This window comes from Vigna unguiculata, chromosome 4 (assembly GCF_037176805.1).
Source record: "Vigna unguiculata cultivar grain cowpea cultivar isolate G323 ecotype 2 chromosome 4, ASM3717680v1, whole genome shotgun sequence".
NCBI lineage: Eukaryota > Viridiplantae > Streptophyta > Magnoliopsida > Fabales > Fabaceae > Vigna > Vigna unguiculata.
In genome coordinates this window covers 1,099,224-1,114,695 of record NC_140795.1, presented here as the reverse complement: position 1 = coordinate 1,114,695, position 15,472 = coordinate 1,099,224, and the positions used below count along the sequence as shown (strand labels likewise).

The 15,472-nt window shown below is 31.2% G+C and overlaps 2 protein-coding genes across 6 annotated transcripts; one reads left to right on the top strand and one right to left on the bottom strand.

The window, feature by feature from the left end:
• Positions 1-2,449: 2,449 nt before the first annotated feature.
• On the bottom strand, positions 2,450-8,759 carry LOC114181221 (putative lactoylglutathione lyase, chloroplastic). 3 transcript variants are annotated; one of them, XM_085671834.1, is made up of 9 exons: positions 8,602-8,759; positions 8,120-8,318; positions 7,899-8,023; positions 7,716-7,780; positions 7,300-7,512; positions 7,164-7,211; positions 6,037-6,144; positions 5,724-5,864; positions 2,450-3,141 (listed from the first exon to the last, which is right to left on the bottom strand). In XM_085671834.1, the coding sequence occupies exons 1-9, from the start codon at positions 8,699-8,701 to the stop codon at positions 2,650-2,652; spliced, it is 1,491 nt and encodes a 496-aa protein (XP_085527960.1). In that variant the 5' UTR covers positions 8,702-8,759; the 3' UTR covers positions 2,450-2,649. The 3 variants fall into 3 exon arrangements, with proteins under 3 accessions (XP_085527960.1, XP_027923417.1, XP_027923418.1); XM_028067616.2 differs by having other exon boundaries at positions 2,833-5,370; XM_028067617.2 differs by having other exon boundaries at positions 2,833-5,370; positions 5,750-5,864.
• Positions 8,760-11,469: 2,710 nt separating this feature from the next.
• Positions 11,470-14,748, top strand: NINJA (Putative interactor of JAZ). 3 transcript variants are annotated; one of them, XM_028068416.1, is made up of 4 exons: positions 11,470-11,565; positions 11,698-11,921; positions 12,588-13,698; positions 14,009-14,748. In XM_028068416.1, the coding sequence occupies exons 3-4, from the start codon at positions 12,708-12,710 to the stop codon at positions 14,503-14,505; spliced, it is 1,488 nt and encodes a 495-aa protein (XP_027924217.1). In that variant the 5' UTR covers positions 11,470-11,565; positions 11,698-11,921; positions 12,588-12,707; the 3' UTR covers positions 14,506-14,748. The 3 variants fall into 3 exon arrangements, with proteins under 3 accessions (XP_027924217.1, XP_027924216.1, XP_027924215.1); XM_028068415.1 differs by having other exon boundaries at positions 12,582-13,698; XM_028068414.1 differs by having other exon boundaries at positions 12,526-13,698.
• Positions 14,749-15,472: the final 724 nt, after the last annotated feature.

Genomic DNA, 15,472 nt, shown 5'->3' with positions numbered 1-15,472 from the left:
TTTTCAAAATTTTATTTATGTTGCTCAAAAAACACTTTTTTACTTGTAGGTAGCTTGAATTTGACGGTCAGCCAGATTAACTAGTCATTCTTGGGATGAATGAAATCTGGTTGTGTCATTGTAATTCAAGGTTCGGATTGCTGTATTCTTTTTAAGTGCATGAGCAGCTTATTATCAATCAGTTCACACTTTCTCTTTTGCAGGATTTCTTTTTTCAACCTATATTGTCTGAAGGGTGAAACATGAGTGACAATTGGTGTTATATCGATGTCATTGTCAACGGGAACATACCTATTCGTACATAGCACTTTGGGGAAGTACTTGTCACAAGCTTGAGAATTGATTTTGATGTTGCTTGTGATATGGATTTTGGTTAAGATTTTCGAAGGTCTATGAGTTGATGGGTGGACAAATAATTGATTCTTGCTGGGTATAAGTAAGCCTCATAAATCGAAATATATGCATAGAAAGGAATTTCATTTTCGTAGAGTGAGAATTACATGCCTAGAAACGAAGTTTAATTCCTTCTGTAAGTTATTTCAGTTAAAGACATTTTTAACGTTTGTAGATATTCTCTTAGAAGCAAAGCTGGAAGTAACTGAGTATTGATTGGTCTCTTCCTCTAATAACTTTTTTTGCTAAATGAAATTTGCATTTTTATATTTATATTATATCAACTGTTTATAATTCAAATATCCCCCTTTGGACATCTTGACCAATCATGATCGTTAGATAAATTTTTTAAGGTAAGTTTCTTAATTTTATCTTCCACTTTGGATCGAGAAAATTTCACTATTTTAATTACTAAATTAATGAAAAATTTACAATTTTAGCGTTAACTCTTTCCTCTCCTTTATCTCAATTTAAAAAAAAAAAAATTGTAGTTATTTTTGTTTGTTTCAACTTTTAAAAAATCAGTTATTTTTAAGGAAGAAAATAACAACTGCAGTTATGTAATTTTCATAATTTTACGATTTTTATTGAGTATAATTTTTTAAAAAATAAAGCATTTTCTCTTGTTTTGAAGTAATAATTTGGTACAAGGCATAATTAGTTAATTAGGTAACGAAATGCAAACACAGTAATTCATTAGTCTCGACTTTTTTTACTGCAGAATACTAAGGTCGAGATCTATTTTTAAAGCGTGCTTAAAAGATATATATATATATATATATATATATATATATATATTAAAAGTACATGATGAATATTATGGATTAAATTATATTGTAGAGAAATTAAATATGTTACTGATTTAAAAAATATATTATTAAAATATGATACATGTAAAAGTTAGATTTTGACGAAGATTAGTATTAAACAAAATTTAAAGTGAAAATATATTTATTAAATATTAATGAAAGTAAAATAAAAATGTAAATAAATATTATTGAAAATTTTGTAACTAAGAATGTACCTTTTACTTCAAAACAACACAATACTTAAGGATATTCTATTTATTTCTTCCCTCCACAACTGTTTTCCATTGATTTGATTTTATAAGAAGCTGTAAACTATGTATTTTAATCTTGTCTAATATCTCATCAATAATTAAAAGTGGTTTAATGTATATCAATTTATTTTATTTTATTTTATGATAAAGATTGGGTAAATTAATATAAAAGATCTAAACTTAAATTTTATGACATGTGAGATACAAAATTAAAATGTAATGGTTGGTAAAATTAATGTTAACATTGGGAAAATAGGTAAATGTTTAATCTAAGGGATGGAGTGAAAAATAATATTGTCTTGGTTTCATCCTATATGAGGCTAGAAACTCGTTTTAGCTAGATTTAATATGTATATATGTTTTAATAAAATAATATTATTTTTATATTTTTAGAATTATAATTATTATTTTTGAAGATCAATCCAACCTAAACTTATTAAGATAGATATTAAACAAATCAAACTAAAATCTGACCATTTCAATTTAGGTTTGTATTTTTTTAACTTTGACTCATTCCATTTTACTTATTATTAGGATCCTCTTATTCAACCTATTTTTTCAAATCTAATTTAGACGAACATATGTTTAATGACATTGATTAGTTATCACAAAATTAAAAAAGAAAAAAATCATGTGAGCTGAAGATAATATCTTAAAAATGTTGAAAAATTAATTAACATTCTTTAAATATCTATGTTCTTAATTGTTACATCTAGTTTTAAAAACCATTTACACGTTGTATTTCCTGGAGTCAAAGTAAACTATTGGAAGCATTGATGCATGATAAAGAATGAAAAAGCCAAAACAAAACTATTAATGTCTTTCAGTATGTTTTTTTCAGGAATTATGACAAGTATACATTTCTCTTTGTGATCCAGAACATTTCTTCACATGGAAAATTTGTGCATATTTTCAGTATTTTCATAAGCATTATACATAAACGATCTCGTTTGGATTATTAAAGTAATTCTTTACACAAATTATTAACTGTTGAAGTCACCCATGATGAATTTTTTGTGTTAACTTTCTGAGAAAAGGAGATACAAAGCTGAAATACCCAACTGAAAATTATGAAGCTCAATATTTTATAGGTGTTAGATTCAAAGACATGAGAAAAAGTGCAGAAGTCACATTTCAAGAAGTAAAAAAAATGGTTGAGGCCATGATATGAGAAGAACTAAAATTCTTAACCTCATTTAAGCACTTAACTGATACTGATTTATCCTGTTCAAAACCTTAAGAATTCTCACTACTTCTTTCAGCACAGTTGCTGGATCAGTAGTTTCAACTCCAACCATTGCAGCCAATACTTCAACTTTCTCCTTTGTTTTTCCATCTTGCAGCAACTCCTCCAAACTCACTTCTTCATCTGATTCATCACCACATGCCTCATTGGATGAATCTGTGTCTGACTTGGCACAAGAAAGGTTCTCAAGAACATCACAATAGCCAGATGAATCTTCATTTGGTGTGAAGGAATTGAAATTGGAATTGGAATTGGAATTGTTCAGCTCATTGAATTCAAAGGTAGAAAACATGGGGCAGAAACTGAAGAGGGTGTGATTATTTGGTGTGAAGAGGGTGAAGGGAGAGAAGGGAAAAAATGATGAAGTGAAGAGTTCTTTCTCTCCAAAGGGTACCTTTGAGCTTTGTCTGCCATGATTCATTGTTGATGCAGAGGAGTAACACTTGAAAGAACAGAACAAAGGAAGCTGATATATAAGTAAATCAGTGCATGCCCTTTGGCCAAATGAAGAAAATCAAGAGAGTAAAAGTAATAAGGTGATTATGGACCAAAGAAAGAAAACAAGGTAATTATGGCCATAATTCAATTGGACCTGATTTTAGAAATTTGAGCAAGGCCTAATACTTTTAATATCTTTTGGTTAACTATGTATGGTCCCATCTTCTGCACACTGCTGTTTTACTATATAGTATATTTGACTTCTGTAGTTTTGCAGAACATATTATATTCCCTTTTGGTACTTCATATCTGATTAACATCTATGATCTGAAGTTCCATTAAACCACTCCTTTTGTCAAGAAAAGACTAAACTTGCTTTATCTCTAGTTAATTTGGGATCTGCAGTACACATTCCTCATGTCAGGACATATAGACAATATGGAACTAGACATTAATAGATTATTAGATAACGATTCGATAATAGATGGAATGATAAACCCAAAAAATAACAAATTTCGTTAGGATGGATTCTAACTCATTCTAATACCATATTAAGAAGTAAAATAAAATCGTCTTATCTCTAGTTGATACGGGATCTCCACCCTCTTCCTCTTTAACACACATGTTTGTTGAGGCAAGAATGCTAGTTGAGACATTTAAGTCACACTTACAAACAGACACAATTGAGTACATACATGATTGATGAAACTCGTTGAGTATAGGTATAAAGATAAAGGTGATTATTTTGTGGGTGTGTTATGATTGATTAAGTGTGTTCATAAACATGTTCAAATGCCATTGAACAGTAATCTTACAAATTTCTTCAATCATGTCAAGTTTCTTAGAATGTGAGGAATGGAGATTGAAATGGTTGAATAAATGTAAATAGAGGAAGAGGAATAATGAGTGGCTAAAGCAGAGGCATGAGTGGGAATCAAACCTGTCCTTTTCTGTGCAGCACTTAAAGAATGATGCATACTACTAACTAGGAAGGTAAAACTTCACTTCACACTGATTCAATATCATTGCTTTCTCTCATTCACTTCAACCACTAAATCTTATCACAATTCAAGTCCACTCTCACTCTGCATATCAAATTTGGGTATCTTTCATATCCAAACTTATTATTCAATCAGGTTCATTGCTAATTCTATTTTAACTGATAACAAATAGAGCACAATGTTTGTGCAAAATGGTTTTACCTACCATTTAATTACAGTCATCATTGATATGAGTTTAATATTGCTCATATAAAAGTCAACAAAACAAACTGTGATTAGCTATGTAACTTTTCTTTCTGATAAATAATGATAAAACAGGATACTTTGATAACATTTCTTGTTTTGGTATTTTAATAGTCTGACATTATTTAGAAGTTAAAGTTAAAAATAATTTAAATATAACATTCTTAATTAACTTTCTGAATTATCTTTTAACAATAAAACTGTAACAAGAGTTTATCTCCCTCCTTAATCCTTGACTGGAGATATAGATTGTTCTGTTTTAGTTATCCAATTTTTAATTGCTAAAATAATAAGTTTTTGTGCATTGTAGTGCCATTTCTTCACTACAGTAACTAAAGTTTAAGTATTCCAAATTTTCAATCAAAGGTGGGTCATCTGTTGAGGGACCATAAATATCATTAACCCAAGATTTTATTGTAAGTTGTAGTATCCTTCAACTCAATTTGCTTTATTGCTACTATTCACCAACATGTACAATACTATTCAACTTATTATTTTTATATTTACAAAACTGAAAGAGAATTAAAATATATTAATGAACAAAAATTTAAATTGAGTAAATATTTTAAATATGTCAATGGACTTCTATGATACATTCCCTAACTCTACAACTTCAAAAACACAATACCACTTCAATTAGGTTTTCTTTATGATTTTGAAAATATAAAAAATATAAGAAATATGTTATATGAAAAATTTGTCATTTTATTTTACTCATGCTCTATGAACATGTAAAAAAAATGTGAGAAAGTATCAAATATTTACAATATCTTGATTTTCTAAACATAAATAATAAATAAATATATTTTTTATCCTTATATAAAAGGTATTTCTAAAGAATGAAAAATTTCCAAAAAACTAATTTAAATAAAAAAGATTTTAAGCAAATATTTTCATCGCCTCAAATTTTGATCAAGTCCCAAAATTGCAATGATGACTCATAAGAACTACTCCAGCTCCCTGCTGAAGTCAATATTATCTACAAAAACCTGTACATAAGAGGTGATGAAAACAAGTTAGTCATAGATGTTTCATTAATGGACTAATACACTTTTTAGTTCATTATCTTTTTTTTGTTTCAGTATTTTGTCCTAAGTTTAAGAAGTTCCATTTTAATCCCTTAAAAGTGTCATACTAATGGTATTAGTTAGGTTGAAGTACTTGTGGTAAACTGATGAAAAAGCTGATTTGGTCTAACAGAGACACTTTATGGAACGAATGTGAAAACTTTCCAAACTTGAGACTAAACCAAATATAACGAGTGACCAAAAGTGTATTCTAACAAAAATGATGAATAGACAACGAAATGGAAATAGAGAAGAAAACATTCACAGAACCATACAGTTTTCCAACCATCTGGATCCTCACATGATGTGATCTTTGTCTTTATATCAGGTATTGGTCCAGGTTCCCGAGTAATCTTCCCTCCAGCAAGTTTAATTGCTTCAGCAGTTTGGTACACATCATCTGTAGCAATTGCAATCTGTGAACACAGAGAAACACATGGTAGCAAGCATTTCAATGAAAAAATTCATATGAAAACTCAGCCATATTCCTTACGTCAGAAAACAAAAGGCAAAATTGAAAGAATGAATACTACTTAGCAGATTCGAATGATGTAATCAAGAATGTAAATACTAGGAACTTCTGCTTACCTGAGCATAAGCATCTCCTTTAGCGTATTTTGTGACTCCATAGTTGTAAGTTAACTCCAGGACAGTACTTTTTTCCTCTGGACCATATCCCAGTATTGCTATTGTGTTCTACCAAAAAGGGAAGAAGAAACTTTTATACAATCACATGCAATGCATCAAACAAGCCATGGGAACAATTTTTCGGACAACAAAAGCAAGATGGAACCAAGTGGTAAAAATGACTTAAACCTCAAAAGATTAATCGATGATAGATGTATTTCAAAAGAAACATAAATCTGAAAGCATATGCTAGTTAAAGTATGTAGAATCTTTCCCAAAATATATGAGGGAGTAAATTGGAAGCAGAATTAATTGGATGATGGTTCTTAATGTTGGTGTGTGTCTTCTGGACAATTGTAAACTCACAAAAAAAGGGCTTGCTAACCTTCACAGGTAATTTTAAGGACAATTGCATACATAGAAGGTTTCAGTGGCATCAAAAACCATATAGATACAGCTGGATTGTATGGGAGGCAGAAACAAAAGGAATCATTGGTTTAACGTTGGTATTCTTGTTTTGTCTTAAAACATAGATGGAAACTTATGGAATCATAAATCGATAAAAGAAGAAAAAAGATGTTATATACAACTTTTATGCTAAGGCACAAGTTGTTCAACAAACCTCTGATAGCCCCGGGGAAAAAGAAAAAATTTCACCACTACATGATAATCGCACAATCTTACTTATATCAAGTTGATCGATGCGCACTCAGATACATGATTTCACACAATAAAAAAAAATACACAAACAGTTATTTGGTAGGGACACAGACACAGAATTCTTCCATTCTAAACAAGTTGATTGAGGCAAACAAAAGGCAACAAGTACAGCATACTTTTTTAGAATTGGGTTTGAAAAAACACACCAAAATGCCATAGCTCGTACAGTTATATCATAATGTCACTTCTAACTCCCAGAAAGAGATCATTGCACCTCAGGATCAGAAAGGGATTCTGTCCCTCTTGCCCTCAAGATTAATGTTTCCACCCAGATAAAATGGTATCAGAAACTATCTATTAAGCATACACTAGATACATTAAAAAATCTCAGTTCCAAATATCTGTAACAGAATGAGTATCAAGGGCACCTTGGATTCTGGATCATCTTGTGTTCGAAGTAGCTCCATACCAAAAGCCTAAGCAGCAAGTAATCACAAACGAATAAATGTTCTGTATAGAAAACAAGAACACAGCAAACCAACGTAAAATTGCATTGACCTTCACCTTCTCATAAAATTTGATGGAACGGTCAAGATCACCAACTCGAAGCATTACTTTGCACAAAGGCTCGGGAGAGGGAGGCCTTTCTAAAAGTTCAAATTGATAACCATCAGGATCTTCAATGAATGCATTCACTGAGTTGCCTCCCTTGATAAGCATAGGCTCTCGAGTAATTTTTCCACCCTTAGCTCTGACAAGTTCCACTATTCTTGAAATCTAGTAAATAATTATAAATAAAAGAAAATTTCATATTATACATTGGTCAGAAAGAACTTAGAAATCCCAAGTAATAACCACAACTGCATCTTCATGCCCACAATAATAACAATAAAATGACACATTTGGAATAGTTCACAAAAACATATTTTTTACAAGTGAAGAATGTTTACAAATCATAGCAACAAGTTTGGCAAACTCACATCATCAACAGCAAGACCAAAATGACCAAATCCATCGCCAATGTCATACTTGTCAACCCCATAATCTGGAACATGTTAAAAGAAAACCAACATTAACAGAAGAGTTTTCACGTCTCAATAATGTAAAAGAAATTTCAGAAAATGCGAAGTTATGCAATTATCAGAAATGCCAACAGCTCTTACTGTATGTAAGTTCAACAGCAAAGTGTGCATCCTCAGGCCCATATCCAAGAAAGGCATTAGTATGTCTCTGCTCTTGCATGTCACGCTGTCTGAGCAACTTCATTCCCAGGCACTCTGTATAAAATCTGAAACCACGACAAGAAGTTTGTCTCTCCCATAAGAATGAAGAATGTAGAAAATTATATAGATTCTTAGGTTCTACTATTTAATCATGGACATACTTTATGGTCTTGTCCAAGTCCCCAACACGATACACAACATGAAGCATTCTTCTCTTGTCATGTTTGACCCAATCCAGCGCATTTTCCGGTGCAGCAGTTGAGGATGTGTTCCCAGATGCCTTCGCCCTCATGCAGTGATCATCATCATGCCTCAAAAACTTAGAAGGTTTCAGGCCAAAATTGTGAAACCGTCTAATACCTGCATAAAACAACCCAAGAACAACCCCAGTTGATAAAAATCACACGCACCACCCTCAACGTGCAAGAGTATCAATTCTTGTCAAAAACATGTGACAAGAACATGACAAATGCAACATTAATACAAACAAGCACGATTTGATAATAAAAATGGGAAAAACATAAATCCCTTTTAAATTGGGTATAAAATCTTTGATTGATCAAATGGTAGATGAAAAAGATAGCATCTTTGGGGACTATTTGCAAAAGGGTGAAAGACATAAAGAGAGATGGCTCTGGCTTACCGCTACCGAGATGAAAAAGAGAGAACTTTTGAGAAGGGTTGCAAGAAGAGAAGGAGGGTAACATGAAGGAAGAAAGTGAGGGACGAATCGAAGAAGCCATGGCAGAAACAGAGTGAAGTGATGAATGTAGGAAAGACAAGAATAATATTAGGCTAATGAAAGAGTTTATAATAAGAAGAAAAAAAACTCATCACACCTGATATTCTAGAGAAAAATAAATATTGTATAATAGGTAACTTATTAATTAATTTTTAATAAATGTGACTGAATATTCCTTATATTATAAACACATGCGCTTACACATTTTTAAATATATACGATATTATACCAGAGATAATATTATAAAGCAAAAATTATAATATTATAATTTGACTGAATATTATACCAGAGATAATATTATAATATTACTAAATTAATATATAAAGCAAAAATAATGTTTATTAAAAACAAAATAAAATAAATGGAGAAATGAAAAAAATAATAATTGTTAATAATTGGAAAGAAAAATTGGTAGAATATTTTTTATAAAAAACGTGTAAAAGTAATTGCTAGTATTTAAAATATAAATAAAAAATTATATTACAAAAAATAAAGTAGAAAAAAATAATTGTGAACATTTTAATATATAATTATAAATATATTATAAAAGGTAAATTAGGAATTATTAATTATAAACACAAAAGAAAAAATTGTTTCATATATATTATAAATATTAAATTGTGAATAAATAATTGAGACAGAAAAGAAATAATCATCTTCATATATTGATATAGATTTATTATAAAGAATAAATTATGAATAAGTAATTATGAACACAAAATAGATAATATATATATATATATATTATATAAATGTTAAATTAAGAATAAATAATTGAGACATAAAAGAGAGGATTTTTTTCATATATAATTATAGATTAAATTAGTATTTTTAAAAAGTTGAGACAATTAAGTCAAACAATTTATTGGATATTAGTAACAAGATAAATTTATTGGAAAACGAGACTTATGATTCTTAGTCTCAAAATAACCGTGACAGAATGAGAGAGATATGGGTGACCGGATAAGAGAAATATGAAGTCTCTTTTACATTATTAGAAAACACAAAAAACTTATTTATTTAGAATTACTTTGACAAACCTATCTATAATTACTTTAATAAAGGTGATATGTGTCTTGTAAATAAAAAATAATGAAAATTAATAAAAGACAATAATATAATTGAAGGTGTTTTACTTCATATTCAGGAGATTATTCCCATAATCAAGAACAATAAAAGAAACAAATACAATAAGTTACATGTTTTTTCATCTTATTTCTATTTTAAGAGAAATAATCATCAACAGAACATATGCAAAATATTACAAATGCAGTAAATCAGGACATATATAAAAACATATACAAATCTCAATATCCAGATGTCAAAAATTGTATAACACAAATCAAATAAGAAATTACTTCTTATAATATCATATTTTTAACAAACAAATATACAATAGATCAAATCATAATCGAGAATGTATTTAATTATTATTATTATTGGAAAGGCACACCATATATCCATCCTACTAAAGTAAAGATTTTATGAAACTATAAAATAATTTTTAATTTTTAAAATTAATTTTAAAAATTAATTTTATAAAAATAAAAAAAATACTTTGCCAATGATTTTTTAATATAAATAATTATTTAAATTTAAAGAATAATCATTGAACAATAAAACTAAAAACTATTTTTTATTATGAATAATTATTTAAATTAAAAAGATTACCAAGTAAAAAACATTATGTACACAAAAACAATGAATTCCCAAATTAATGACATAAATTATTATTATTAAACAATATATACACTTAAGAAGAAGGTAAAAACAACAAACAAAACACAAGAAAAATTTATCACAACTAAAAAAACAGTCACAACATAAAATTGAACAACTTAACTATTTTTTGAGCACATAATACAAACTCAATATTTATTGATTCACTAACCAAACAAACTTAATTTTGTCAATTACCTCAATTTTCTAATCTTTGCTATATTCATATCTTATTTCAGGTCTACCAATAATGGCAACAACAAAACACCAAGAATAAAATAAATAAAGTGGTAGGTGGCTTCTACTTTATACCACACTATTAATTATAAGAACATCTATCTACTACATTATTTTTGTTTTCTTTTAAATCAATATACCTTATCACTTTAAAGTAGAGAATAATTTAATCATTCATACCTTATACATGTATATATAAATCGCATCGATCTTTTATATATACTTTGATGATTATGGTTATTTATGCATAAAAAATAAATAAATTCAGTATAGATCTTCTCAAGAGATGATAAAATCTTCATGAAGATATTTATATTTCTCATGAAATCACGAGTTAATGAACTCAACTTGCAAAATCTCAATCACCATAATGAGTGAACTGAATTTACAGTTTTCTTAAAACGTCGAAAAATATAAATATTTTATTATTAATTAAAAATTGATAGTTAATAATTATTATGTAATTTCTAATGCTTATACTATTAATTAAGATTTGTAATTCCACGTTTTCAAGGATTTTCTTTTTCTTTTCTAAATGTTATTTTGATATTTAATAAACGTCATTACAAAAATATAAAATTATCAAAATCTAATTTAATAAGTCTTTTGTGTTGAATTGATTAAAAAAGACATCTGATTGACCCACCTACTCAACAACACTGCGTATATTTATATGTTTGTTATAAAAAATGAGAAAAAAAAAGAAAAACAGTGTGAATATATCAAATGGGATCCAACGTAAGAATCACATTGGCAATTCCGACGTTAAAAAAATGTTATTTTTATTTTATTTTTTAAAATATTATCCTTTAAAGCATTTTCTGTGTTACAGTCTTAATCTTCCACTGATACAAAGAGAAAGATGCAGACTTGACCTAGGGTTTTAATCATCCCTCTTCCCGATTTCGGGTATATACACTTCTTCTCCCTATATTATTACTTTCTTCGTTTTTTCAATCATTGGCATGTGAACCCTAATTTTCTGGTTTTTAATATGCTTTTATGGTTCTTCTTCTTCATCTCCCATCGTGCATCTAACAGAGTAAGCTTTGGATCTCCGATTGGTGCCTTACCCATTTTTTCTTATCCTTCAAGCAACACTTTGGGGCACCAAAGGTTCCAAATTGAGAGTGGAAAAGGCACGCTCTTGTAGCTGCTGATTTGGCCTATGGCTTTTGGCTTCTTCAGATTGGGGGATCAGAAGCAAGAATTCCACACCCCTTGCGAGAGTATGAGAGAGACGGAAGATTTGGATCACGAGTAAGGTGAGGTCTTTCACTTGATTCAAATCATTGCTTGTAGTAAATTTGACTGAATATGTGTCTTTTTATTCTAATTTAAAAATTTGTTATTCTTCTAATCTGCTGTAGATTTTGAAGTTCTATTTAAAAGTGTTTGGTTTTGGTGGATTTTTTTTTTTAAAAACTATTTGTTTATTGGACGGTGAAGTACCTTGAATGGTGTGTGATGCTTCAAACGAGTCTTCAGCTTCCCAATGGAATTTTGTATTAATGAAATATGTCCCATCTTGATAATATAGATAGGAATGAGTTATTTGTTATTATGTTTTGTTTCCTAAAGTGATGAAAGGAGGAAACGAAACTTAGATATAGTTCTTTAGGTGTTGTTTGTGCTGTTCTCCAATCAGAATTTGATTTTCATCTTAATCTAATCGTTTCATGTATGATGTGGATTATTGAGGTGAAATTTCAATTTTGATCAGAGAACAATACAAACAGTGCTTAAGGAACAGTATCTAAGTTTTACCCTAAGTGAAAACCATGGTTATGTTAATATTTTTCACTACATCAACCTGTGATATGACATTACTAATGTTTGTTTTTGTTTGATTTCAAACTAAAAATGCAGATATTCATTAAACCTGCGTTGTGATAATTGCTTGCCATGTTTGACTTCAAACTTAGATGCAGATATTTGAGGACGGTTGCTTGCGGTGAAAAGGTGTGCGTGGCCCGATGAATTATTATGGAAGATATAACATGCAAGCTGTTTGATCTGTTTTGAATTTTGATAGACTTGGATATTAGAATATGGAGGATGAGAGTGGGCTTGAGCTCAGCTTGGGTTTGTCTTGTGGTGGCTCGTCTGCCAAACCCAAGGGTAAGAATGGTAGCTCCTCAGATAGTAGGGCTGAAGAAGTTGGTAGAGGTGGCAAAATGGTGGATGACTTTAAGAGCATGTTTGATAATGCTCCTCAGAAGCCAGAATCTATTAGTGGGACGCGGAGAACTGATTCCCCAAAGCCTGAGGAGAACTTCTTTAGTGACCTTTCAAAGGCCAAAGAAGAGAATGCTTCTTTGAATTTAAATGGAAGAGGATTTCTGGTAGCAAAGAATAGTAAACCACTTGAAACTGAGGATGAAAAACGGTCGGAGGCAGCAAATAAGCGGAAAATGCCATTCGATGAGATACGTAGTCAAAAGAAGCATGACAATGATGTCCACCACCCTGATTTACATGACAGGGCTAGAACATCTCATATATCTATAACAGAGGATGGTTCAACTGCAGAAAATGAAGATGTGGCTGACTCTGAAACTGAGAACTCCACCTCCAGGCCCATCTCACACCACAGTGATGGTTCCAAAGGATTCATCAGAGTCGGTTCTTCTTCTGATGCTGCGAAAGAGGTTCGTGGAAGTGCAGACTCAAATGCTACTGAGTTTAATGGGCAGAAGAGGTTTAATGGCTCATCAGAAAAAGATTTTAAGCACACAAACATGAATTACGGTGCTTCCTTTTCTGTTCAACCTGTAAATATGATGAATGTATCTTACCCTTCTTCAGTACAAGAGTCTAACCCTGTTGGGGCACCAGGCCCTCAGATACACGGAGTGATGCATGTAATGCCTGCTGCAACCGGTGAACGTGCAGGAGCCCAATCAGTGAATAATGGGAACCTGCCGGTGATGTTTGGATATCCGCCTGTTCAGCTTCCCATGTTGGAGGACCAACCATGGGGTTTGGTTTCTCGTCCTCAACAATTACACCCTTTTGTTGGCAGGGGTCCGACTAACCCAGGTACTTTTTATATGAATGGAACATATTGGTAAAATTTTTCTAACTCAAACCTCCTCCGTAGAAGTGATTGATAAATAGTTAAACTGTTTTGGATTGTGCATATAATCTATAGTGCATTATGGTTGCAAGATTGATAAATTAAATCAAGTATATGGTAAATCTCATATAAGATTGAAATATTAAACTTATAACCCGTTTGTGTCAGAAAAGTTATCACAGTGATAAATGTTTGTATATCTGTGAAGACCGCAGTTTAATATGATTCTGTATTAATTGCAAGCTCAATTATAATGTTATTGTATGGATATAGCTGCACTCCAAGTAATCTCAAACAACATATCCGAGGCCATACCATACGAAGGAAGGCCATTAGATCGTTCCAAAGGAGATGGTAAACAGCGTGTCACTGAAGAAGGCTCCTCTTCGCAACCTGAAGATGCGAAAGGAAGAAGCACAAACCTTAGGGCCAAAGATATACCAGACCAATCAGCAGGAGAAGGTTCCATCATTGATTTTTCAAACATTAAGCCCGGTCTTGCTGCAGATGTTAAATTTGGCGGATGTGGTTCCTATCCAAATCTGCCTTGGGTATCCACCTCAGGTTCAGGTCCAAATGGCAGGACAATATCTGGTGTTACTTACCGATACAGCACTAACCAAGTTCGAATTGTTTGTGCATGCCATGGTTCTCACATGACCCCTGAGGAGTTTGTTCGCCATGCAAACGAAGACCAAGCAGCTGCAGAGGGAAACGGAGTTTTGGGGACAGTAGCAAACGGCAATCCTGCTGCCTCTTCTCATGGCTAGTCTTGTACTGTCTAATTTGTACCTTAGTATTGAAGTTCCCAACAGGAGAATCAGGGAAATAGGGCTTAAATTTTTGTATAGATGAATGAGTTTCCTACCATTTTTCTGTACACACTTTGATAACTTGTCTGGCTATTCCACTTTATTTACTTGTAGCCAATGCAATGAAGTTTGCAGCTGTATGTAATAATGAGCCCTGCTAGCATCATCTGTTCAAGTATCAATATAGTGTTGTTGTTTCCAGATTGCTTGGGGCATGTTGGGCACTAAATGAACTTCAAAAACTGAGGATAACCAACCAATCCCTTTTAGCAATTATTCCTAAGCTTTTATTAGAGCATATGCAAGGAGTTGCTTATGGAGTTCTTAAAACACCGGAACTAGTTATCCCGTTTCATCATTTGAACAATTGACGTAGCAGTTAGTAATGATTCCTCATCTAAACAACCTTAAGAACTGAAAGACTTATTTTGAATTCATTATTTGATACTATTATACAGAAAATTTATTTGAAGTTTCTAAATTTCACGACATTGTAGACACCTAAATTGAGTTAAGTAACTCAAATACGCGTGGTTAAGATTAAGCATTGCTTTGAATGGTTTATATTAATATTGTCATTGCTGCTGAAAGTAATGCTTCCTTTTCAATTATCGAACGTCAAACTTCCAGAAAACCTGCACCCACTTTCCTCTTCCACCAATGCTTTTGTCTTCCAAACTCTCCATTCTAGAAACGTGGCAAGTCCATTCAAAAGGGGCATGGGCAAAAATCACTTCTAGATCACTCCATTTCTCGAGGGAATTAATGACCCTCCTGAACTACCATTTCCCTTTGTTTTCCCCATGCTCAAACGGAGCCTCACTGTCACAAAGGACATAACAAGAGAAGAGTTTTTGTGGCAAATTCCATTTTTAGTTACATATTCACCTCATTTTTCTTTTATTGTTGACATCATTTTGTTGTC